General features: G+C 42.0%; 2 protein-coding genes across 2 annotated transcripts in view; one reads left to right on the forward strand and one right to left on the reverse strand.

Annotated features, from left to right (window-relative positions):
• Nucleotides 1-16162, forward strand: part of LOC5565120 (nuclear pore complex protein Nup214) — a 32405-nt gene extending 16243 nt beyond the window's left edge. Inside the window, exons 4-5 of the mRNA XM_001649417.2 lie at nucleotides 3127-6341; nucleotides 15667-16162. Of these exons, the coding sequence (XP_001649467.1) occupies nucleotides 3127-6341; nucleotides 15667-16066 (3615 nt within the window). The 3' untranslated portion in view covers nucleotides 16067-16162. The remainder of the gene's footprint in view (nucleotides 1-3126; nucleotides 6342-15666) is intronic.
• Nucleotides 16163-24352: 8190 nt separating this feature from the next.
• The window catches only part of LOC5573654 (trifunctional purine biosynthetic protein adenosine-3), a 34695-nt gene continuing 31115 nt past the window's right edge, over nucleotides 24353-27932 (reverse strand). Inside the window, exons 5-7 of the mRNA XM_001660928.2 lie at nucleotides 27611-27833; nucleotides 27260-27407; nucleotides 24353-27192 (exon numbers count right to left, since the gene is read on the reverse strand). Of these exons, the coding sequence (XP_001660978.1) occupies nucleotides 24523-27192; nucleotides 27260-27407; nucleotides 27611-27833 (3041 nt within the window). The 3' untranslated portion in view covers nucleotides 24353-24522. The remainder of the gene's footprint in view (nucleotides 27193-27259; nucleotides 27408-27610; nucleotides 27834-27932) is intronic.

Here is a 27932-nt window from a genome sequence, read left to right on the forward strand (position 1 = left end):
TGGGTGACTTTCGAGGATAGCGAAACGTAAGAGGGGTAAGGACAAGATTGTGGATTTACTGGGTAAATCCATCCCATTGAGGTTATGACTCTGTGTCTTGTCAGGAATAGGGTCTGATTGGTATGGTAGTATGCAATAGAGTTCGGAATTGATAGACAGACTTTGAGGAAAGAAGTTTTGAACGTAAGGCAGCAGCACCTTGGATCTTGGAGGGCGCAGGTCTGGAGAGTTGGGTAGCTGTTCATGCTAGGTTACATTACGTAGAAAGTGGAATCTGTTTTGCCGTGCACAAATTATGGGAAGTATTTGAAAATGTTTTCCTGTTCAGATTGGGTAACGCAAGAGAGGATTTTTAGCTCTGCGTTATATTAGGAGGATATTATAGTGCAGGGTCTACTGATGACTGTGTATTTTAAGGGTGATCGAATGAAAGCTTTGTTGAGTAAAGTTACCGTTGAATTTTTGTAGTTCGTAATTGTTTTGAAATGTTCGTCGAACAATAAGAAAATTTTCTAGGGTATTTGTTTGGATGCTAATGCATTATATTGTTAAATCTAATTGTTCGTATCACACCCGAAGCATAGCATAACCCAATGTATAATTAAATTAGGTTCGAAGAAAGGATTAATATTTGATCACTTAAACTAAGTTTTTACATGTGCGGAGGCGTTGGTAGAGGTGCGCGATTGCGGTGTTTTCAGCGGACTCATTTTTCGCAAATCGAAGAATGAGTGCTCTGAGGGCATCAACATGATTCGATGAGGTCCCACACTTTTATTTGCGCTTTTGCACTTGTAAATGTCTTACTAAATAGGAATACTTTGTGTTAGGGAAAGTGCAGGAGAATAAAATATAATTCATTAGAATTTTTTGATAGAGGCAGAGTTCACATGTTACTTAGGTATTTAAAAGCAAATGAGAACCACATTAAATAATAGACTAATGCTCATATTTTTATATTTTCATTTCATCGTGGTCCTCATTGCTCGAGCGGAGACGACAAAACTCGAGGTGGATAGAATCGACGCAACTACGACACGGAAAAGAAACAGATGAGAAACTATCGATACATTTATTCAACTATAAAAACCACGTTTTAACGTAATGACTTTATTTCTTCTCGTTTCAGTAATCCAACAACCAAACCATCTCTACTATCTTTTCATTTCCTCTTCGTTACATTTATAGTCCCTCTGGCACTGAATCGAATGACGCATTCCGCTTTTTATTGGCAATGTCTTTGCTGTACGTTGGGCATGGTGTCGGAGGTGGTGTGCTGTGTTGAACATCGGATGTTCTACACGGCACGCTACTTCCGGCATTTTGTTTGGCGTGCGGGATAGGCAGTGCTAGTGATGATATGGAGGCCGCTATTTGGTTTAGTGCCAGAGGGACTATATCTATTTAATGTATCTGAAGCTTGTGGAAGATCCCGGTGTGCTAAACGGTATAGGACATGTTAACGGGGGAGGCTTGGTAGGTCCTCACCCAGCCCGTGTCTAGATGGGCGGATAATTGTCTGCCAGGGTGTGGATTGAGCAATTACAATTACAATTTGCCGTACAGTAAAGATCTGGTCCGTTGTCGATCGGCCGTCAACGAATCCGGCTTGATAACTTCCCACGAACTCGTTTACTACAGGTGACAGACGATGGAAGATGATCTAGGATAATAGTTTGTAGGCCGCATTTAGAATGGTGATCGCTCGGAAGTTCTCACAATCTAACTTGTCGCTTTTCCACTCCTTCGGTAGCTGTTCTGTTTCCCAGATTGTGCCTATCAGCCGGTGCAGCCAAATGACCAGCCTCTCCGGGCCCATCTTTATGAGTTCAGCTCCGATCCGATACCATCCTTACCAGCAGCTTTATGCGATGCATCTTCACCTTAACTTCGAATCTGAGCGCTAGATGGCACTAGTGGGCATGAAACTTCTACATTTAGAAAGATGGTGTCTTGAGCAAAATTGTTCAGTAACCCAAGGGCTATCATTGTTTGAGCTAGTTGGTTCAGAATTTTGCCATCAGGCGGCGCTAATGAGCATGAAACTTCTATTTTGCAGATATCTTAGAAGACTGACCACTTAGAAAGATGGTGTTTACGGCAAAGTTGTTCAGTAGCTCAATGGCTATCATTTTTGTTTTAGCAAATCTCGAAATTAAAGGCTCAAATAAAGATAGCCTTTGAGCCACCGAACAAGTATGCCGAAGGTGCCATCTTTCCAAATGTTCGAGCTCCTAAGATATTTGCAAACAAATGTCTCATGCTCACGGATATCACCTGGTGGCAAAATTCGCCATCTTACTAAGTAACCAGGATACAGAGTTATCAGAAAACAAATGTTTCATGATCACTAGTGCCACCTGGTCGCCAAATTTTAAATTTCTTGGCTCAAATAATGATAGGCATTAAGCTACTGATAAACTTTGCCGAAGACGCCATCCTTCTAAGTGGTGAGAATCCTGAAATATCCGCAAAACAAAAGTTTCATGCTCAGTAGCGCGGCCTTGTGGCAAAATCTTGAATTTCTTGGCTAAAATCAATGAATTCCTAGTGGCAAAATTTGGAATAAACTAGCTCGATCAATGATTGGCCTTGGCCTCTTATACAACTTTGTCGGAGACGCCAGTGATTAGGCTTCTGAGATATTTGCAAAACGAAAACCTTCGTGCGCACTAGCGCCGCCTGGTGACGGAATTCCGAATTTGAATGATCAGCGCATTTCAGCACGTTGAACATGAAAAACTAGGGTATTGTACAAAATACAACACGCGACTACTCGCGTTGAAAAAAAAAATCGCTAGCCCTGGGCTAGTTCATCTCGGAATCAACGACTTTACTTCCCTTCTGAAATAAGTCGTCACTGTAACTCTTAGGTACGTCATAAGTGACTATCTCTGGGATGGGATTTGATCCCTGGTTGTCGACATGAGAGGCGTGTGTTCTAACCCATACATCGGGTCCGTTCCTTTAAATTTTCGTTTGATGTTTGGTGCGTAGAACTTTCATATTCGTTAGCAATTAAAATCTCCACACTAAGAAAATAAGAGATTCGTGATAAGTGTTAAGTAAGAATAGATTCTGATATGTAATGTTTGTTGTTTTTTCCTCTTCTTTCTCAATCCATAGCAAGCACAAAAGCAACCCCAAAAGAAGCAGGAGTCGACCGACGATACCAACCTGGTTATCCGTACGATGATCACCGAAGAGATTCGTAAATTCGAGAAAGAACTGACAGACCTTCAACAGCGTTGCAAGACCCTAAACACTACAATCGGGTCCAAAGAGGAATCTACGACCATAATCAAGAACCTGAAGGAACTTCAGGATCTGAGCGTACAAGCAGCAGAAAGCACCGAGTCTCTGACATCGGATGTTCAGGCCCTGCGTCTGGGTTTGAATGAAGCGTTTGCCATGGTGGCCGAAGCCAACAGCAAGAACGCCATCTATAAGCATCCGAGCCCGAATCAGTTCCAGGAAACGCATGCCATGTCCCAGTCCAGTCGGCGCCAGTTGGCCAGTCTGCAGAACATGCTCGCTGTGAATGAAAACCAGCTGCAAATCGTGAACAAACAGATCGATGCCCAGTGGTCCGTTATTCAGGAAGCGAATAGGACAAATTCCAAGCGCAGGATGCATGTTCCCAGTTTGGAAGTGTTGTACCAAACGCTTTCCAAGCAGCAGGAGATCCTGAACAGGCAAAAGGAAAAGCTGAGTTACATCAAAGCTAAGCTGGGAATGCGTGAGAGCATCCGGGGATTGGAGAAAGGGAGGAAGAAGGATTTGGGTGGGACGGATAACGTCGATTCATTGACCGATTCCATCATTTCGATGTCGATTGCCGACCAAGTCCGTGAGGATGCTCGCCGTCTGAGCGAGGCCAAAATGAGTTCGCTTCGTGACATGTTGAAGAACCGTAAGGTTGTTACGGTAAAGCCAAGCCGACCGGATCGGGTCGGTTTGAATTCGGAGGTCGTTCGGGAGCGTCGCAATGAAGTTCGTCGAATGGACTCGGAAAAGACGAAGATGGAAACAACTGTAATCGCGAGGCCGTTAGCTTCTATTAAGAAGATCGAGGAGAAGCCGAAGGTGCAGCCTCAGATGGCTCACCCGGTTGCAGTTCCAGCACCGACGAAACCACCTGTCGCAGAACCGCCGAAGGTATTTGAGCTACCCAAAGCTTCAAGCATGCCTAACTTCGGAGCTAAGGCCGTGCAACAGCCAACGGCAACTTCACAAAGCGGAATTGGATTCGCTGCAGCAGGTCCAACTTCTACCACTATAACGGTAGCTAAACCTGCACCAGCAGTATTTGGTACTTCGGGAAGTACTGCGCCGCCATCTGTGTTCAGTTTCGGACAACCCACAGCACAACCGTTTGGACAAATTTCTGCCCCGAAGGATGCAGTCATAACGAAAGAGACTACACTGTTCGGAAACACCACAATCAAACCAGTGGCGGTTAGTTCGACGACCTCTTCTAAGGATAAGGAAAATCTGGAACCAGTTTCGAAACCCGTGGTCTTCGGATTTGGCAGCACGACGATACAGGCTATACCCAAGGCGGATAGTACGAATAATACGGAACCGGTGAAACCTGTAGTGTCCTTTGGGGCGGCTGCCAACAGTAAGCCAGCTTTTTCATTCGGTGCATCTACCGGGGGAGCTATGCCATTTGGAGTATCCCAATCTACGGCTCCGGTGCTAAATCTCACCAAGGAAAAGCAGCCTGAACTAAAGAAAGACGAGAAACCCAAGGAAGAAGCCAAAAAAGATGAACCTTTGCCTCCAACTTTCAAAGTTTCCAGTGCTTCCGAAGAGGCTACTAAATCTGCCTTCCCAGCATTGACCAATCTGCTTCAGAAAGTGGATTCTACAACTGCAGAAACCTCCAAAGCACCGAGTTTCTTCAGCACCGTAGCGAAAACGACGAGCTCCAACATCTTTGGCACTTCCACCGCAACCATTGCCCCTGGCACCGGACTTTTCGGTAGTATAAAGCCGCCTTCAACAACGGCGGCCACTACCAGCGCTTCCAGTGGTGGACTATTTTCCAGTTTCAGTGTCAGCGGAACCGAAGCCTCTACTACGACGACTACAGCAACCTCCGCAGAAGCATCAGTAGCTCAAGCCACTTCATCAACCGCGTCCACGACGACCCCTTTGTTCGGATCCGTCAAGCCTGCGGCCACAACCACGGTCACTAGCAGCACGGGATTCTCCTTCGGGGGCGCTAGTAGCGGTTTTTCGTTTGCAGCAGCTGGCGCTGCTAATAAGCCGACCGACCTCTCCGTCAAGACAGAACCTGCAACCAGTGAAGCAACTCCCCTGTTTGCTTCAGTCGCATCTAGCGCTCCTAGTTCTGCTACAACAACGGTAACGACCACAAGCACTTCCACCGCTTCGTCAGCTGTCCCGTCTTCTTCGACAGTAACTACTACTGCAACGACAACCACCACTTCTTCCGGCTTCTCATTCGGTTCCGTTACTTCGTCTTCCGCAACAACGATAACCACAGCCTCCGATACAGCTACCCCGACTTCAACCACCGACGCCACATCGAATCTGTTCGGTTCCTTCAACATCTGTTCCCCTTCGAGTCCGGCAGCCCCTAAAGCCTCTTCCGGGAACATTTTCGGAACCGCTTCTTTTGCTACCCCCAAATCCGAAGCCACCACGTCCATTTTCGGAGGTGGAGCCGCTGCCGGAACAACTTCTGCATTCGGTGCGGTCACGGCCGAGACTTCGAAACCCATTTCCGTGTTCGGATCAACGGCAGCAGCAGCTGTTACCAGTGCTAGCAGTCCGGCTGGTACGGGGCTTTTCGGATCGGTTGCTACTAGCGGGCCCGCCTCAGGAGGATCAATCTTCGGAACGGCCAGTGCAACTAGTTCTCCGTTTGGGGCCGCTTCCGGAGGTACCTCCGGCAGTAATCTTTTCGGTTCAGTTAGTTCCCCACCTTCCAGCACCGCTTCCATTTTCGGAGGGGCCACAGCAGGCACACAGCAACCAGCAAGTCCGTTTGGGGCGGCAACCGTAGCTCCTGCCACTACGGCCACCAACATTTTCGGAAGTGCCACTGCCCCAAGCAGCGGCGGAGGATTGTTCGGATCGGTTGCTAGCCCTTCGGCTGCAGGAGGATCCATCTTCGGGGGTACTTCGGCTTTCGGAGGTGTTGGAGCGACGGCCAATACCAGCACAGGGAATATCTTCGGTGGGGCCAGTTCCGGTGCTTCAACGGGTGGCTTTGGGACATCCGCGTTCGGACAGCCCAGCTCGCCACAATCAGGACAGTCGATTTTCGGTGGTGCCACAACCGGTGCATCCGGATTCGGAAGTAGCAGGTAATATTCATTGACATGATTTCAGGGCTGGTAGCAAGTCTTTTTAGACACTTGGCCACTATTTTAATGCAAGTTTTCATTTCAATTACCGAAAAGCTAAACATTACAGATAATTTGCAATTGGATTAGATGGACAAATTGATGTGAAGATTTGCGAAAAAGTTACACGTCTTCTCAGTGAGAATCAAACTCACGACTCCCCGATCTCTAGTTGGGCGAAAGCGTGTGTTTGGATGGGCATCTAATTCTTCCGAAAGAGGTGCACTTTGCGAAAAAGGACCACGTGATTATTGAGCTGAAATCGAATTCAAGTTAACTTCTGCGTTCATGAGTCCTCTCATGGCGTAGTGGTAACGCACCCCAACTAGAGATCGGGGAGTTGTGAGTTCGATTCTCACTGAGAAGACGTGTAACTTTTTCGCAAATCTTCACATCAATTTGTCCATCTAATCCAATTGCAAATTATATGTAATGTTTAGCTTTACGGTAGTTGTTAAACTTCCACTCGGCTGGTTAGCCGTAAACCAAGATTCATAATTGAAAACAAGTTTTTATTTCAATACCTAATCTATTTTTTATATCAAATATGGTCTCAAATGTTCCTCTTTTTTCTTGTGCAAAATTCTGCCAGATCTTTACCTTACCCCAATAACCTAATATCCTTCCCATGACAACTGTGGAGATGCAGAAGATTCTTCGGTCTCTAGTAACAATGGTTGTCTAACTAGCATTCCTTCTCTTCCCCGATGACCGTAAGGACATGGCCGGCGTTGTATTTGACTTTTAAATTTTGAGCTCTCGCCCAAGCCACGACGTCGAAATCAGCATAGGAGATCTAAACGCTCAGGTTGGCCAGGAGGAGGAGTTCAGGCCGACTATTGGAGAGTTCAGCGCCCATTGGATGATGAACGAAAACGGCTTACGACCAATTGATTTGCCGCCCCGAAGAATATGACCAATCGTAGAACCTACTTCCAACACAGGCTTCTATACCGATACACCTGGAGATCACCACAGCAGACGGAATCACAAAACGATCACGTTTTGATTGATGGTGCTGTCCGACATTATCGACGTCAGGACCTATCGTCGTCAACGACTTTGACCACTATCTGGCGATGGTTAAACTGCGCCCAAAACTCTCCGTCGTTAAAATGTACGATACCGACGGCCGCCCCGGTATGACCTAGAGCGGCTCAAGCAACCATATGTCGCAGCGGCAAAGCGCAGCACCTCGAGGTTACTGGAAGAGGGTGAGCTGGATGTAGCCCCTCTTGAGGACTGCTGGAGAACAGTGAAAGCAGCCATCAACAATAAGCAATTCTCGCTGAAACCAGGGCGCCATCGGCACCCATCGTTAGAGTTCCAATTTTATGTCACTGATCGCTAGTTTTCGATAAAACTTAAGGGTGGTCCTTTCTGTTTTTCAAATTGGTGGACCCCTCGTACAGTTTGCGAAAAAGCCCATTTTTTGATAAATCTTGGGTATTTCTTCACGGGATATGTCTCATATTTCGCTTGGAACACAAAGCAAACTTAGTGGCATCGTATAGAGAAAAGATATAGCTTTCATTTAAACTTGAAACATTTTTGGCGGCCATTTTGAATTTGGCCGCCATCTTGAATTTTGTTAGAAAAATCGATTTTTCACCATTAGCGCACCGCTAGTTTTGAATTCTGAAATCGCCATCAGAAAGCTGAGGAAAAATTGCGTAAGATAGGCTACAAAAACTAGGTGAGCAATGGTATTTACCCTATGATATGAACGATTTTCTAAATCATGTTCTACTATTTTGACGTATATGGCGAGAGCAATCAATGCAAACATAATTTTTTGTACAACAAAGAAACAAGTTTTCAATCGTTGGTGTATTATTTGAGACAGATGAAGAATAGGAGTATTAATTTGAGTGAACAAATCTGGCGGCCATCTTGGATTTTGACGCCATCTTGGTTTTAAGTAGTAGAATGAGTTTTCACCTTGTTAGCACTCAACATGTTAAATTTCAATGCTGCCGTTACACTTATTCTTCTTCTTGTTCTTCTTTTTCCTCACTTTACGTCCCTACTGGAACAGAGCCAGTCCTTCAGCTTAACTACACGCAGAGAAATATATTGTAAATGCAAACGAATTCTGTATAGATTCAACAAATTTTATTGTTGACTCACGGCTTATCGGCAATTTTTGTTGACTTAATGATAACTTCCATTTATTCCTACAAAATAAATTGTTGTTTCTAAAAATTTCACAAACTGGCCAGTTGTCAAAAACAAAAAGAAATGCAATTGAAACAAAAATATAATTCGTTGAATCTAAAAACACCCTATATTGAAATAATATAGAATGTGTGTTGAAACAAAAACAAAATATTGTTGTTTCTACAATACTGTCTATTTATATTAAAACAAAATCAAAGCATTGATTTACATATCGTGTGTTATTAATATTCCTACTAATTCATTGCACAAGTAGTTTTCCAAATAATATTTGATGATTGCATTAGTCTTTCGAACTGTTATGTGCAAGCCATGATCTACTCCAGTACCATCACCGCGGCTATACCAACCGGTCAGAACAAATTTAGGAAATTCTGAAACAAACAAAAATAAAATTAATTCACTTGTCTTGCAATTTAATCAATTGGTTTGAATTACCTATAGCTTTCGTTCCTTTCATATTCAAACCGTCATAATCATCATGAATAGTTAAATCATCTTTGTCAGCTTTTGTATATGATTACTTAAATAACTATGTGTTAAATTGAATTACGACGGAAAATGTAAACTTACCGGAAATCTTGAAATCGGCAGCTACCGAATATCGCCTGGACACTTGTTTTCTGTTTATTTCTTAAGCACAAAATGGCGACAGTAATAAATAAAACTTGTTTATTCAACAAAATTATATTGTTAAAACAACAATTGTAACTTGTTAAAATGAAAATTGAGCAACAATATTTCGTTCAACAGAGAATTTTGTTGTTTCAACAAAATGCTGACTTAAAAACAAACCACCAGATAGATTGATTCAATTTAAAAAAGAGTTTTTGGTTCTAATAGGTGGGTTCTTAGATTCAACCCTACAATATTTTTCTGCGTGTAGTTTTAAAAACAAATTATCAAATAGGATTTTTTTAACGCTTATTTGCTACCTAAATGATTCTTCTGCATATCTTTGAGTTGTAATATAGCATTATTTCTTTCATTTATTTGGTCTAAAACCATTGATACAAATGAACAATCAGTTGAACAGCTGAGATAAGATAAGAAAGATAGAATCTGATTTTTTTACCGGAGGCCTTATAATTCAAAATGATGAGCACTGAGATGGTAAAAAATCATGCAACTGCTAAAAACAAAGATGGCGTCGAAAGCCAAAATGGCCGACAGTTTCTCTAATCTCGGAATTATACACCTGCCTTTCGGCATTACGTCCACATTAGAACAAAACCTGCTTCCCATCTTTCAATCTCGCTATTTTTCACATGCATGTTGAGCGGTACGAAAAACGATACTTATGACTTAGAAAATCAAGGATGTTTTTTGCTTCAAAATTTTAGACTTTCGTTATAAATTAATGCACTTTTGTCAATTTTTTACGTTACAACTACAGATATTACCACAAGGCTTACTAATGTCCCGACACGCAATCTATAAACTTCATACAATGAACAACAATGCATAGGGTATAAAAATGTTTGTTTAATACAATCAATGTTTTTTGACGGTTTTCATTTATTGAATTTATTTATTCATTATTACTGAATTCAAAGACATGTCGAAGAATTATTCTGTTGTCAGAAATCGCATTAAAAAAGAAAACTCCTGTTTAATAACCTGGATTTATAACTAATAAAGCTGAGTATCAGGCTCGGTTCCAGTAGGGATGTAACGTCAATAAAATGAAGAATAATAAGAAGAAGAGTATACGTAACCTTTTTTTTATTGGTAGCCTTTAAATTCGACATGCTGAGTGCTATCAAGATGAATAATTAATTCTACTACCTAAAATCAAGATGTGTGTGTGTGTGTGTGTGTGTGTGTTTTTTTTTTTTTTTTTTTTTCATGCATCTCTAGGAGTTAAAAAAATCTTCTCAAGACTGGCCTGTATTTGTTCATGCTCATGCCACAGGTGTGTGTGTGTGTGTGTGTGTGTGTGTGTGTGTGTGTGTGTGTGTGTGTGTGTGTGTGTGTGTGTGTGTGTGTGTGTGTGTGTGTGTGTGTGTGTGTGTGTGTGTGTGTGTGTGTGTGTGTGTGTGTATACAATCCACCTCCCACCGACCGGCAGTGCTTTTATGGAAGAAAATTGTATGCATGTATTTATTGATACCCTTCGATATCTTTATATCTGCAGACAATTTTAGCCCAGGAGATGAAAGGTGATAGCTCTACTGAAATTCCAACGACCCATTTCAAGAATGGCAGTAAATACACACACATTCTGAGGTCATTTTCATATACAGTAAGCCCCGCATAAAAACACCCAGATATCAAATGGATATCTAAAATATTTTTACACTTCCCGAATCGAAAATTAAATTTTCGACCCTGGCACGTATTTAGTTTCATAGCGTAATAGGTGAGTAAATAATAATAAAGAATGAATTTACCAGGATGTAACGCTGTTTCTCCCGTCGCAGCACTGTGCTTACCGCAAAATACTACACACTTTCACTACACTACACACGTAACATGATCGATTCTGACCGCATCACCTGCCCCGGCAGGAGCAAGCGTCACGGTCAAAGGATCACACACTACTCCCGGAGGATTCGATTATCCGGAGTGAAAAAAAAATCGATACTCCGGATAATCGAGTCCGACCTGTATTATAAAACTGTTTCATCGAACAACAAAATTTTTACATCCCGAAGCAGACATGCTGTGAACATACACGGGCCTATCATTTGTCGAAAAAAATCCTGCCTACTACCTAAAATCAAGATGGCGTCAAAATCCAAGATGGCCGCCAGATTTTTTTACTAAAAAATAATATTCTTATTCTTTACTCGACTCGAATAAAACACCAAAGGTTGAAAAACTTGTTTCTTTGTTGTACAAAAAATGATGTTTGTATTGATTGCACTCGCCATATACGTCAAAATCGTATAACATGATTTACAAAATCGTTCATTTGATAGGGTAAATACCATTGCTCACCTAGTTTCTGTAGCCTATCTTACGCAATTTTTCCTCAGCTTTCTGATGGTGATCTAAGAATTCAAAACTAGCGGTGCGCTAATGGTGAAAAATCGATTTTTCTGACATAATTCAAAATGGCCGCCAAAAATTTTTCAAGTTTAAATGAAAGCAATATCTTTTCTCTATACGATGTCACTAAGTTTGCTATGTGTTCCATGCGAAATATGAGACATATCCCGTGAAGAAATACCCAAGATTTATCAAAAATGGGCTTTTTCGCTAACTGTTCAGCTAGCTGGCGTACGAGGGGTCCACCAATTTGACAAAAACAGAAAGGACCACCCTTAAGTTTTATCGAAAACTAGCGATCAGTGACATAAAATTGGAACTCTAATGATAGGTGCCGATGGCGGCCTGGTTTCAGCAAGAATTGCTCAATGCAGCTGAGAACAACGTCGTGTACGTGGGACGGAGTCGACGGTACGATTGGTTCGACTAGGAATGTAGACAGATTTTGGAGGAGAAGAATGCAGCGCAGGCGGTCATGCTACAGCAAGGGACCCGACAGAACGTGGAACGTTATAGACTGAAACAGCAAAAGCAAACCCGCCTCTTTCGGGAGAAAAAAAAGCCGCCTGGAAGAGATGGAGTGCGAGGACATGGAACAGCTGTGCCGGTCTCAAGAAACACGTACATATGTTCTATAAGAATCTCAACGCATCTCGCAACAGCTTCGTGCGCCGCGATGTGCAGGGATAAGGATGGGAGCATCTTGACGGACGAGTGTGTGGTGATCGAAAGATGGAAGCAGCACTTCGACGAACATCTGAATGGCGCTGAGAGCACAGGCAATGAACTTCGGGACAACGGCGGTAATGCAGTCAATACCAGGGCGATGGAAACCGACCAGCTCCCACTTTGAGGGAGGTTAAAGATGCCATTCACATGCTCAAGAACAATAAAGCTGCTGGTAAGGATGGTATCGGAGCTGAACTCATAAAGATGGGCCCGGAGAGGCTTGTCAATATGGCCCCTCTACAAGAAAGGCGACAAGTTAGATTGTGAGAATTTTCGAGCGATCACCATTCTACACGAGGCCTACAAATTTTTATCCCGTCGCCTGTCACCTGTAGTAAACGAGTTCGTGGGAAGTTATCAAGCCGTAAGATTTTTACAAGATCCAGTCAATTTGTTTGCTTCGCGGATGATATGGACATTGTCGGCCGAACATTTGAAAAGGTGGCAGACACCCGCCTGAAACGCGAGGCAGCGAAAGTTGGATTGGTGGTGATCGCGTCCAAGGCAAAGTACATGCTAGTTGGTGGAGCCGAGCGCGACAGGGCTCGCCTAGGTAGCAGTGTTACGATAGACGGGGATACATTTGGGGTGGTCGACGAGTTCGTTAGCCGTAAAATGCGGAGGCGTATCATCAGTGGAAGTCGGACCTACTATGGCCTCCAAAAGAAGTTGCGGTCAAAAAAGATTCACCTCCGCACCAAATGTACTATGAACAAAACGCTCATAAGGCCAGTTCTCTACGGGCATGAAACGTGGACGATGCTCGAGGAGATCTTCCAAGCACTTGAAGTCTTCGAACGTTGGGTGCTTAGGACGATCTTTGGCGGTGTGCAGGAAAACGGTAAGTGGCGGCGAAGGATGAACCTCGAGCTCGCCCAACTCTACGACGAACCCAGTATCCAGAAGGAGGCCAAAGCTGAAAGGATACGATGGGCAGGGCATGTTGAAAGAATGCCAGACATCAACCCTGCCAAGATGGTATTCGCTTCGGATCCGGTTGGTACAAGACGGCGTGAAGCGCAGAGAGCTAGGTAGGCAGATCAAGTGCGATTGTTCTGATCCATCACGGAGTAGCACCTACGAATTGTACGGCCATCTGTGCTAATGCTCATGCAGCGAATCCTTGTGCAAAAATCTAAATCTTCAAAGTTAATTATGCGGCTATTCTAAAGGTTAATTCCGAATTTCTTCTGAAGTTCTTGGAGAAAAAGCTTCAGGAATTCTTCGATCGGTTTCTCCAGATATCCTCCAGGGATCCCTTCAGAAATTCTTCCAGAGACCTCATCAAATCTCCAAGAAATTTATCCAGTAATTTCAACTGCGATTTCACAAATAGCGTTCAGCGTTTGCTCCAAGAAACACTCCTCCCCTTTTTGTTCTATTTTAAGGCAGTTTATAGAATATCTTTGTTTTTAACAGAAAGTGTCTATTTTTAAAATCCTACATTTCAACCAAAAAGGTATCTAAAGTATATTTTTTCTTATGCTGCTTGCAGTGAATTCCGCTGTCCTGAGGATCAGAGAAAGCTTAAAAGTTTATCATGAGACTTTCACAGGTTCTTCAGGATTTTCTTCTCAGATTCCTCGAGAAAAAGCATCAGGAGTTCTTCCTAGTAATATCTACAAGATTTCTTAATCTCTAATTTCTAAATTTCTCTAGTGGTTCCTCCATCATGCGTCCCAGGAATTCTTTTGCAGCAGTGTTTCGATGGATGCTTTGAGGATTTCTTCAGAATTTGAGCTCTACAACGTGTCTACCTCCTGTAATTCCCACAAGGATTGCTGTGTAAATTTTCTCAGAGGGTATCTCAGTATATACTCCAGATATTTTTTGACTATTTTTTTTTTTCATTGATTTCCCCAGTTGTTACTATAGGAGATCTTTCAAATTATTCAATCTATCAATCACATATCTAGTTTCTAGAAGTCGGAACTTGGAATCGAATATCTAGTTTCTAGAAGAGGAACTCTGAAATATTCCTGTGGCCGGAGTTATTCCGGTGGGTCACTGGGTCAAGTCGGGTAAAAAGGGCTATTTTTTGGGACATGCCAAGTAACTTTTATTTATTTGCAATGATAGTCATTGCAATTTAATCATTAAGATCTGATATTTAACATTATAAATGAAAAGTTTTGCACCGTTTAGAATATACCGGATGTGGCCATTTGGACGTTATGCCCGGAAGAATATCTGTTGGATACTAAACCGTTTCAATTCTCGAAAAGTAGAAATCAAACATAATTGTGCATTAAAATGCGTTTCCATAAGCTTGGCAAAGATGTTCAGATACAAATTGGCCACTTTATCGTAAGTTTGAGGCGTCCCGGGACCCGAAAATGGTCATTTGTAGGATTGATCAAATGCAAAACTCATGGTTATCCAATTCAATCGTTTCTCAAAAGGTTTACACTGATGCAATTTTCTTTAAATTCCGTCATGTAGTGGCCACATTAAAACCGATTCCGGAATTTATCTGTGACTTGAAATTTGCCTACCTCCAGGGGCACACACGCACAGTACCCTTATCACCCGACCTGACCCAGGGATCCACCGAAATAATTCCGACCAAACGAGTATTTCCGCGTTCTTCTGTCTACTTCTAGAAACTAGATATGTGTGCCAGTATACTGACAAAAAATCATTTGAATCCATTAAAAACTCGCTAAGCGGTGAGGGTTTTAGAATTTTTGCTTTCACTCAGGCCTATACGGGTTAAGGACTTCCTTGGGAAGTATACGAATAGATGGAATCTATGGAGTAATTTTTGAAGGTATTCGTACAAAAATAATTGGTTTTGTTATTGAAGATGACATATACCTTATAGAAATCGATAGAAGAATCACTGGATAAATTCCTGTAGAACATGAGTGTTTGTTGATAAATTTCAAGAAGAATCTTTAATGGAATTCCTGGGCGAATAATTGTAGTAATTTCTGGGATAATCATTTGAAAAATCCAGGTAAAATGGTAGAAGTTACCTTGAACGAATTTCTCGGAGAGATTCCTTTGGGAGTCCATAAAAGGGCTCTACCCTGTTTGACATAATGGCCATTTGACCGAATGACCGATTGGCTTAATCGCGGAAAAAATCAAGCGTTAGTGATAAGGGAACATTCAATAATGACGTCCGTCATTTGGGGGAGGGAGGGAGTATAATTCTACGAAAGTGTGACTACGCATGTATTAGGCATTGGTAAAAGCGGGAAGGAAGGGGGATCTATAAATTCTAAAAAAATGATGGATTTTATATTAAGTCTTCCCATGATGTAAAAAATTTCGAATTAGGTTTTTTTCTCATGCCTCATATTTTTAAGACGTTCAGTTGCTACCAGCCCTGTGATTTGATCCACATCTTAAATATTAACGTTGATTTCATTTCCCACAGTTTTGGGTCACCAACACCGGTCGGTGGTGGTGGTGGGGCATTCAGTACCCCTACGACCGGTAGCGTAGCGCAGAGTGGATTCGGCTCTCCCGGTACGTCCGCGTTCAACAAACCTGCCTTTGGTGGAACACCAGCATTCGGAGGAACGCCATCGTTCGGTGGAGCACCGGCATTCGGCGGTAGTGCTGTGTTCGGAGGATCTCCGTCCTTTGGCAGTAAACCGATGTTTGGGGGCTCAAGCGGATTCGGACAGGCACCGTTGAGCCCGTCTAGCCAATCTAATAATCTGTTTGAACAGCTGGGATCTTCCTCGTCCGGAGTGTCCTTCGGCAATCTGGCGCAGCAGCAGGCAGAAAAGCCACCCCAGTTCGGCGGGTCGTCGTTCTCCAGTTGGCGATAGAACGCATCGAATATTAAGGTAGAGTATAAGCGTAAAATTGTAACGATTGTTCTATGTTAAAATTAGAATCTTATGAATACGTTTTATTGGGCCAAATGATCGTGTGTTCGTTTTATGAGAAAACTCCTATCTATGCAATGTTCATTGCTCATCGAATGTATGTCAGCTCGGAAGGCTTATCTTCGTCTTTTTTGGGCGATGTTTTTCTCCTGCAACGTTAGGGGTCCCAAGAAAATATCCCAAGTCTTCTTCTTGAATATCGCTTTGCACTGTTAGGCTATTTGAGGGTAATTCATGTTGGTTGAAATGGCATATGTTTCACGTTTAACTAATCTGAAGACCACTGTTTTGTCTCGAGACGAGTTTTCTGTACAGACCTCCCTATAAACATATTTTGCAATGACATTATTTACGAGAGAATTCTAAAATGTTGTTAAGGATTTCATTTTCTTAATGACATGTCTTAAGGTGATTATAAAACGAAGCCAAATTTTAAATTTTCAAGTGCACAAGACTGGAGAATCTGACAACAGTTCGCGTTGTAAATCAATCAAATTACTTGCTTGCTGGTGGTGACCAATGGGATAAATTTTCAACGCGGAACGCTGTTTGGTTCTCAAGTCTTGTGCTCTTGAAAATTTGAGTTGTGGCTTCGTTCTATAATCATCTTAAGAACAGCCCAGTTAGTGATTTTCGATAGCGTTCGATATCGATTATTTTTGAATCGTTAGCGATCGCCTTTTTTGGACAAAGTTCTAGAAAGAATTATGAAGACTGGTTGGTCAAAAGTGCCGTTCAATGTCAAAATTTATTTGCTTTTAGCATTTTCCTATGCGGAACACATGTCATAAATTTGTATTTCAATAAAACAAATTAACACAAATCAAATAAACGAAGACTCATGTTGTGCTCTTGAGAAAAAAAAATAGTCATATCATCTTTCACCTTTCCAATAAGGTCGCCATCCTGTAATACAACCACAATTTCAAATTATACAATAAATATATAACAAACCTTCGAGGATTGGGAATCAATTTGGCACAAAGCGCTTAGAACGCTAAAGCGGTTGGAAAGCAATTATAATATGCTAATATGCTCTGAACTAGTGATCCTTTATAAGAGATTCGCGGAAGCTGACAATTCTGTCAAAGTGTGAGCCAATCGAGCAGCGAGAGCTGTCAAAGCGGGAGCCAAACGAACATGCGTTATGTTTGTTTTGGACTTTTCTTGAGGAGTAATGTAATCCGCTTGAAATTATTTCGGCGAAAGTTGTTTTGCATAGAAAAAAATATGAAATATTTTCCTGTTTTGAAATTTTGTCAGTGCATTACTTTTTGTTGATTTTTTGTGCTGTTTATTAGTTTGGAAATGTAGCTCCAAAGTCTATAACGAAACAAATTACAATTTTTAGCAATGAGGAAGTCATGTCCGTGTTACAATATTATTGTTGACGCCGAGTAAATTCAGCACTGCTGGTCTGTTGCCAAATATCATTCAATTTTACACTGATAAAAATCCACACGCTCGATCTGTGTGTTTAAAATTATGGATCGATTCATGAACGTCCATATCGATTTGCTATGATTTTCTTGCAAACTTCGTGTGTGTTACACATTAAATTCCTTTGTTTTGCTTCATGGATTGATTCATCAACCGACAACAGGGATTCCATATTTTTTCCACATAAGTTCCCGAAGCTTTCTCTTCAGATTCGTATGTGTCAACCTATGGACGCATAGATCATCACTCCAACACGGATTCAGTGTGTTTTGCTTATGGTTATCTTGTGTCATAATCAGGGATTGAATCCTGAGAAAATTGAGAGAATCTCTCACGTATCGCTCTCTGTAACTATCATAACATGCTGCACATTATGAGAGACTGTTTATCGTATACTGCTACAAGTTTGATCAGATTGGGGGGATAGTAGTGCATGATAAAACCCCTCTAAACATGCTCCAAGCCTGGGGGACACTGTTGTTATTGGAAGTTCGTGGATTGTTTATCGTGCCAGTAAAGAAAAACACCTATCCCCAACGGTAAACAAGCGAGAAAAATGGATTTTATCATCGCTCTCTCGTTGGGGCTCTCGCTCGCTGCTTCCATTTATCAGACTTGTTACACCTTGCGATACAATGACGATCGTGGACCGCAACAGATGGGATGTTTTTCTTTGCTTGCTTTGATCGTGCTTCATTCTCAAATGAGAGCGAATTCTGCAACGCCTGGTCATAATCATCATGTTCAAGTTGGTCGATTCATTGATATGAGCAATGAGATTGTTATGATGAAATCCATGAGCTATGCTATCGATTGCCATGTTCAAAGCTTCTAAATTGTTTGTGATCAACCCATGGGATGCATAATGAACTGAATTGCGATTGGACCTCGTGTCGAAAGATAGTCATCATCATGCTTCCAAAGAGAAGAAGCAAATTTTGAAGCTGAAAGTGTTAGATGAAAATTTGTGAATTCGATTTTTCTTTTATTAGTGAAGTTGACCGATATACGAGAATTCTACCTTTCTATAAGAAAACATTGATTATAATGTATAGTTTAGTAGAAAAATCGGATTCCACTAACAGATTTTCCTGGCTTTCAGTTTCGAAAAAAATGGAATATGCTTATCCCTGGCTTCCCAAGTTATGGATTTGCGGCGCCCCGCTTGTTGCTGGCTCACGAGTTTGAAAAAAAAAATCAAGAGAGCTTGTGACAAGCAGAGGAGCCTCGGATCCATATTTTGGAGAGCAAAAGTTTTTCTACCAAATTTCTTTTTTCAGTCCCATGACATTTATGTTCTATAACACATGACTATCTAAAGCTACTACATTTCGAATTCAATAAGCAAATCAGTTGGTTTTCATGATTTAATATTTGGAATCTCATGTTTGTTTCACATGACAACCTAATGTTGATACACATGTTATTATATCGTGAAATCAATGATGAAATCCATATGGCTACCACACTCAAATCATGTGGTTTTCCTCATTGCGCAAATCTATAAGTAAAACACACGACCTTGACGTGTAGATTTTTCTCAGTGTACTTTCGCGTATCTCTCATACACTGAGAAAAATCTACACGTCAAGGTCGTGTGTTTTACTTATAGATTTGCGCAATGAGGAAAACCACATGATTTGAGTGTGGTAGCCATATGGATTTCATCATTGATTTCACGATATAATAACATGTGTATCAACATTAGGTTGTCATGTGAAACAAACATGAATTTCCAAATATTAAATCATGAAAACCAACTGATTTGCTTATTGAATTCGAAATGTAGTAGCTTTAGATAGTCATGTGTTATAGAACATAAATGCCATGGGACTGAAAAAAGAAATTTGGTAGAAAAACTTTTGCTCTCCAAAATATGGATCCGAGGCTCCTCTGCTTGTCACAAGCTCTCTTGATTTTTTTTTCAAACCCGTGAGCCAGCAACAAGCGGGGCGCCGCAAATCCATAACTTGGGAAGCCAGGGATAAGCATATTCCATTTTTTTCGAAACTGAAAGCCAGGAAAATCTGTTAGTGGAATCCGATTTTTCTACTAAACTATACATTATAATCAATGTTTTCTTATAGAAAGGTAGAATTCTCGTATATCGGTCAACTTCACTAATAAAAGAAAAATCGAATTCACAAATTTTCATCTAACACTTTCAGCTTCAAAATTTGCTTCTTCTCTTTGGAAGCATGATGATGACTATCTTTCGACACGAGGTCCAATCGCAATTCAGTTCATTATGCATCCCATGGGTTGATCACAAACAATTTAGAAGCTTTGAACATGGCAATCGATAGCATAGCTCATGGATTTCATCATAACAATCTCATTGCTCATATCAATGAATCGACCAACTTGAAGATGATGATTATGACACAAGATAACCATAAGCAAAACACACTGAATCCGTGTTGGAGTGATGATCTATGCGTCCATAGGTTGACACATACGAATCTGAAGAGAAAGCTTCGGGAACTTATGTGGAAAAAATATGGAATCCCTGTTGTCGGTTGATGAATCAATCCATGAAGCAAAACAAAGGAATTTAATGTGTAACACACACGAAGTTTGCAAGAAAATCATAGCAAATCGATATGGACGTTCATGAATCGATCCATAATTTTAAACACACAGATCGAGCGTGTGGATTTTTATCAGTGTATAAAGGATCACTACTCTGAACCAACAAGCGTGTATTTTACGCAGCCCACAGACGGTTTGACCAACATTGACTCCGCCCCCAAGTTAGTCAAACCAATTTATATTGCTGCAACCGTTTGACCGACTATCAAAGTTCGTTGCAGCAACCCTATATTTCTTCGCATGTTTTGAATGATCTCGGCAAGTCTATGGAATATATGGAATGGGAATATTTCTACGACTTTCGGGCAATAACCGTAATGAGGAAGAGCAGAATTTTTAAGATTTAGGAACCGGAAGAAATGGATATTGATGAGGAATTCCAGTTATAATTCGCATGAAGTAATCCGGCAAATCTTAATAATTATGAGTGGTCTCTGTCGGGGATTATTTTGAACAGTAATCGATATGAGAATGGCTATGGTAATTTCTTCAAAGATTCTATCTAGAATCTTAAGTGGTTTCCTAGTCTACTTTTAAGTTTTTCCAGGAATCCATGGATTATACTAGGGATTCCACCAGAAATTCTTCCTGGGATTCTACCATAAATTTTATAGATAGTTTCACTAGAAATTCATCCACATATTCAACCAGAAATTCCTCCAGGGGAAATTCTTCAGGCATACCTTCAGGTGACATTCTTCCAGAGATACTTTCAAAGGTTTCTCTACTGATTATTCGGCTTTCCTTAACTGATTCCTTCAAAGATTAATCCAAAAAAAATCTCAAGTAATATCTTCAGTAATTCAGCCCCCAAGTATTCCTCCTGAGATTACAATAACATTTTTTTTCACATATTTCTTCAGGAATTCCTCTAATTCAGTTACTTCTCATGAAATTCATCACCAGAAATTCCCCCAAGAATCTCACCAGGACTTATTCCAGGGCTTACTCCTAGGACTCATGCTTAAACTCCACCAAGAGTTGCTTCAAAAATTCCATGAGCATGAGCATAAATGACCGTGCAATTCGTAGTTGTTACTCCATGATTGACCAGAGCAATCGAAGTTGCACAGAGATTAAGTGAATGGGGCTTGGGATTAGCTTACCATTCTTCAATGTGCACAAATCGAGAGCTCAAACTTTAGAAGTCCATAACGGCGCCGGCCACGTCCTTACGGTCATCGGGGAAGGGAAGGAATGTTAGTTAGACAACCATTGGTTTTAGAGACCGAAGAATCTTCTGCATCTCCATAGTTGTCATGGAAAGGATATTGGGTTAGTGGGATAAGGTAAGGATCTGGGAGTCATCTTTAGTTGATGATGCGATCCTTGATATATTCACGCCTGACTGGATTTGCGATATTATTCGATAAATGAATTGTATGCCGTACAACTATTCATCCTTCGCCCTCGCAAGAGTAAGCAACGCGACCAAAGGATCAAACACTACTATCACTAATCACGCGATCCGCGACTCTTATATACTATCGTGCCGTGCGAGCGACGCGCAACACGATTGATCCTGTCCGCATCACCCGCCCCCGCAGGAGCAAGCAACGCGACCAAAGGATCAAACACTACTAACCAAGAGTTGCTTCAAAAATTCCATCAGGAGAAACTCCTGATGAAGTCCCTTGAAGAGCTCCTGATGGAATCCACGGTGTGCCAGAAACCGTTATTACCGCAAAAAAATGTCCAAGAATTTGTCACCTACCATTCGAAAGATATAGTATTCAAGCATCTTCTTCGTGAATTTGAAATTATTTTAACGAGGGAATCGAAAGTTAGCATGATTTGAAGGTTTTGAGCTAAGGGAGTGCATCATTATTAATTTGTAAACTAGCCAAGTAACCATCAACTTTGCATTTTGCATTCAAAACATATGATATCTAAGCATCTTCTCTGAAAATCTGATATGATTTCTCCAAGAAAATCAGAAGTTACAGTGATTTGTATATTTACCATTATTTCTATGAAGTTTAAATAAGGGCTTGTTTATATACCGTGAATCCCTTTAGAAAGTCCTGATAAAATCCCTGGAGGAATTCCTGATAAGATTCCTAATGGAACTCCTGATAGAATCCCTAGAGGAATTCTTCATGATATGCCATGAATAAATCCTGAAAGAATTCTTCTAGGAACTCCTGATATAATCTCTGGAGGAACTCCTGATGGAATCTCTGGAGAAAGTCCAGGTGAAATCGCTGAAAACAACTTTTGATGGAGACACTTCTGATGAAATCCTCAGAAGAATTCTTAGAGGTACTATTGATAAAATCCCTATAACTCTTGACGGAATCCTTGGAGGAATTCCTAAAGATATTCTTGAAGGAATTCCTGATGGAATCATTGGAGGAACTTCTGATGTAATCTTTAGAGGAAATCCTGAAGGAATCTCTTTAGCAACTTCTGATGAAATCCCTGAAGGAGCTCTTGATAAGATTTTTGGTGGAAATCCTGATAGAATCCCTCGAAGAACTCCTTATGATATCCCTAGAAGAAATCCTGATGGAATTTCTCGAGGAACTCCTGATAGAATCTCTGGTAGAATCCTAGGTGAAATCTCGGAAGGAGCTCGTGATGGACCCCCTGGAGGAACTCCTGATGAAATCGTCAGAAGGACACTGATGGAAGCCCTAAAGATACTCCTGATAGAATCCCTATAAGCCTCCTGATGGAATCCTTTGAGGAATTCCTAAAGATTTTCTTGAAGGAACTCCTGATGAAATCCCTAGAAGAACTCCTGATGGAATCCCTAGAAAAACTGATAGAATTGCAGGTGGGACTCCTGGTGAAATCCCTGGAGAAACTTCTCATAGAATGGCTAGAGGAGCTCCTGATGGAATTCCTAGAGGAGTTCCAGGTTCCTGATGGAATCCCCAGAAGAACATCTGGAGAAATCCCCATTAGAAATCATGATGAAACCCCTAAAGAAAATTCAAATAGAGAAACTTTCGATGCAATCCATAGAGGAACTTCCGATGGAATCCCTAGAGAAACTCCTAATGTAAACCCTAATGGAACTCCTGATGTAATCCTTCGTGGAATTCTTGATTGAATCTTTAGAAGTACTACTGATGGAATTCCTGGAAGAAATTTTGATTTGTCTGGTGGAATCTCTAATGGAATTTCTGGCGTAATCCTTACAATAACTTCTGATAATCCCTGGAAGATCTTTAAAAGGGAGAAATCCTGATGGATTAGTTGTAGGGAATCCTAGTACAATCCCAAGAGGAATTCCGCTTTGAACTTTGATGGAATCACCGGTAGAATTGCTGGTGTATTTGCTAAAGCAATAGGTTAAAGATTTTGGGAAAATGCCAGTAGAATACATAGAACCAACTCAATAGCGCAGATTTGGTAGATCACCATGTCGTCGACTCTTTGTAAGTTCACGAATTTTGAGTTGCCACCCATCTGCATTCGTAGTTCATGGGACGTCGGAGCTTCAATTTGTCATGCTAACGTCGATGTTCGTGCAACATGCCTACAGACGGTACGATCATTTCGTCAAACATTTGGCTCCGCCCACCGGTGGTTTAGCAAAATCAAACTCGCTTAATTTTTGCCGACCGATTCGCCAACCGTCAAATTGGTTTCACAAACTGTCAAATTGGTTTGTCAAGCAGCATCACACACGGTCAAACATAGCACAAACATGAGTATCAACCTAGGGATGATTCAAATATTACGTAACGCAAAATTTTCCAATTTGAGACCCCCTCCCTACCCCATGTAACAGCTTTTGTATAAAAAACTTAAAATTTTTGTATGGACCATAACGCTACGGAAGACCCCCTCCCTCCCTCTGTTGTGTTACGTAATATTTGAACGATCCCCTAGGGGCGGAGTCAATGTTGGTCAAACCGTCTGAGCGTCTGTGGGCTGCATAATGCGGATTTCAAAGAGGCAGTGAGCATCATAGCAGGTAGGAAGCCCATCGGGCTTATAATCAAGGAAGATGTCGAATACTTCGACCAAAGAAATATCAGAGGAGTTCACAACACGTGTGAAGAGACAATGCTTAGAGGTGTTTTGTCTTTGGTTCTGTAGCGTTTCTGAGTGCAATTTTAAGATGATTATAGTTTCATCCTAAGACATCCCGAGAATTGTCCAAGATGGAAACCGATTGAAATGTCATATATTCATACAAGAGGCAAAAGATCTGTAATATGTAGTCTAAAACAGGGTAGGTGACTGTCCCAGTAAATATCTTTTTATTGAATTTATTAATTATTCATTATAATTTTTATTCAATTTATGTAATTCTGCAGTGTAAACAGTTATCAAATCCAATATTCTATTTCATACAATAAAACCTACCGCTATAATCTACCACTACCTTGCACTACCCATATTTAGGCTCAATGCCACTGCACCTTACCATCCTTATCGAGACTGATCAAACCGTTGGCCACCAGCCGAAGTGCTTTGGGGAATGCCCCGTGCTCAGCACGATGAATTCTTTCGGTTAGCGTCTCCTCGGTGTCGTTCTTCAAGACCGGTACTCTCTCCTGCAATATGATGGCTCCGGTATCAACTCCCTCGTCCACAAAGTGCACGGTGCATCCCGACTCGGAATCTCCGGCCTCCAGCGCCTGTCGTTGGGCATGAATTCCCTTGTGTTTCGGCAGCAGCGCAGGGTGGATGTTGATCAGACGACCTTTCCATTTTTTGACGAATTCTTCGGAAAGAATACGCATAAAGCCAGCCAAGCAGACCAGATCTATTTTCTGTCGTTCCAGCTCTTCTGACATAGCTGCGTCGAACTGATCCCGCGTTGGGAATTGCTTATGCAGGATAACCTTAGACGGGACACCCGCTTTGGCTGCCCGTTCCAATCCGTAGATACCGTCCTTGTTCGCTAGAACGAACACTATTTCTCCGCGAATGCCAAAGGTTGTGTCCCTTGTTGCGTCGATCAGAGCTTGAAGATTGCTTCCAGAGCCAGAAATCAGAACAGCAATGCGTTTCTTGGGAAGACAGCAGGTCAGCTGGGACGTTTTGAGAGATTCTACGAACTTGAGTACGGTTACTTTGGGTTCAACCGGGCTGGATTTCAAAACTCTTCCTATCGAAGTCGCTCTAATGCTTTGAAGTTTCTCGAGAACCGTTTCGGCGTGTTCCTTGGCAACTACTAATGCCATTCCGACACCACAATTGAATGTTTGAAGCATTTCTTGCGCAGAAAGATTTCCAGCTTTGGACAGCCATCCGAATACGGGTGGAATATGGAACTGAGATGCGTCTACTTCAGCCCGAGTGCCTTGTGGAAGTACTTTTGACAGGTTCTCAGCAAGTCCGCCGATTTTTACATGAGTCAAAGCCTTTACGAGATTGGATTTCAGTATGGGAAGAAGTTCTTTGGCGTAGATGCGAGTCGGTGTAAGAAGTTCTTCTCCCAGGGATTTATTGGTTGCGCTGAAAGGAGCTCGATCGTTGTAGCTTAACCCTGTGTAGCTCATAACTTTGTGGACCAGACTGAATCCGTTGCTGTGTAGGCCGGATGATGGCAGTGCAATTATGAAATCTCCTTCGGTGACACTGGCAGTTCTTGGCAGTAGATGATCGTATTCTGCAATGCCCAGAACAAACCCTGCGAGGTCGTAGCTTCCCTTCTCATACATGCCTGGCATTTCGGCGGTTTCTCCGCCGAGCAGAGCTGCTCCACTTTCGATACAACCCTTGGAAATTCCTGAGATTACTTGCGCGGCTACGTCAACCTCCAGATGACCACAAGCGTAGTAATCCAAGAAGTTCATTGGATCAGCCGCATTACACAGTCCATCGTTAACACTCATGGCAACCAAGTCAATACCAATCGTTCCGTGTTGGTTGATCTGTTGTGCGATCTTCAACTTAGTGCCAACACCGTCGGTAGTAAGGACCAGAACGGGATCCTTGAAAGATCCGGCTTCCTTCAGTCTGAACAGACCACCGAATCCTCCCAACCCTCCGATGCAACCCTTTCTGGTGGTAGCTTTTGCAAAAGGCTTGATTTTCGTTACCAGGTTGTCTCCAGCTGTAATGTCGACTCCGCTGTCTTTGTATGTAATGGCTACCTTAGCTTTGGTACCTTTGAATGGTTTGGAAGCTTCCGCGATCGCTTGACTGAAGTTGTTAACAACGACTTGTGGAGTACTAGTTGATTTGCGATCTAAAACCTTGCCGATGATTGCGCCACCGTATGCCTTCAGCGATTCCCAGGACTTATCATTGGGAGGTACCACAAGCACCATACCAATACCACAGTTGAATGTCCTCAGCATTTCAGAGTCTGGAACATTACCATTGGCAGCCAACCAACCGAAGACTGGCAAAATTTTGAACCAATTAGCGTCAATTTCTACAGCCAGATCAGTCGATAGGACTCTAGGAATATTCTCTACCAATCCACCACCGGTTATGTGTGCTAAAGCTTTCACTTGCCCTTTTCGTAAAACTGGCAACACTGATTTGATGTAGAGTGTCGTGGGTTTCAGCAACTCCATCCCAAACGAGAGTTTATATTTGCTGAATGGAGCAACGTCGTTTAGTTTGTATCCATTGGCCTCTAAAATCTTGTTGACCAAACTGAAACCGTTGCTATGAACTCCGCTGGATGGGAGTCCGATCAAAAGGTCTCCACTTTTGATATCATCAACCCTTGGAAGGATCGCGTCATGTTCTACAACTCCAACACAATAGCCCCCTAGGTCGTACTTTCCGGGTTCGTACATTGAAGGCATCTCAGCCGTTTCGCCTCCCAGCAAGGCACAGTTGGTTTCGCGACAACCTTCTGTTATACCTTTCACGATCAGGGCAGCCGTCGGAACATCTAGCTTACCACATGCTATGTAATCCAAGAACGCCAATGGCTCTGCTCCGGCACAAAGGACATCATTTACACACATTGCTACCAAGTCGATACCGATACTGTCCCAATAGTTCATGGCCTCAGCGATTTTCAACTTAGTTCCCACACCATCCGTTCCTTGTACCAGCACGGGATCATTGTAGGTGACCCGCTTTCCGGCACTGTTCTCATACGTAACCTAGAATAAGTACAAATCTTGTGAGAACATGTTTTCGTTTGTGCGATCAATCCGCTGGATAACTAACCTCTTTCATTCTGAGTAGGCCTCCAAATCCTTTGAAAGATCTCAAAGTACCTGGACGGTCAGTACCTCTGGCCAACGGTTCGATCCTCTTCAGAAGGTCGCTCTCTGCCTCGCGATCAACTCCACAGGCTTTGTATGTCAGTTGCGAACTGTTGGGAGAGGAAAAATTGAAAAATTGTGTGGTTTCCCAGAAGTACCCATGGAAATGAACAACTGTGGGGTTCTATGAAGACCTACGGTCTATGATTGTTTATTCGATTTCTGATATCAACTACCACTACAGAGGAATTATAGCCAATCGTTTGATGCATTGGGCGTAGGTTATTTGATAAATATAATAAATTGAATTTACTATTTCAATGCCTTCTGAGCAATATCAGTCCGGTACTGGGATCCATCGAACTTCACGTCGAAACAGGCTGCCGAAGCCAAGGCAGCTGCTGATTGTAGACTCGGCTGAAGTACTACGTTGATCAAAACTCGACCACCATTGGTAACGTAGGCGCCCTCTGCGTTTTTACCGACTCCACTGTGGAACACTAGATGGTCCGGACGTTTCTCGATCGCTTCCAGACCTGCAAAGGACATAGATATATCTTACTATATAAGTACGGATTCTGAATCAAGCAACACTCAGTTGAATATTTAATCACTACCCAACCCACTCGAGATCC

This window comes from Aedes aegypti, chromosome 2 (assembly GCF_002204515.2).
Source record: "Aedes aegypti strain LVP_AGWG chromosome 2, AaegL5.0 Primary Assembly, whole genome shotgun sequence".
NCBI classification, from domain to species: domain Eukaryota; kingdom Metazoa; phylum Arthropoda; class Insecta; order Diptera; family Culicidae; genus Aedes; species Aedes aegypti.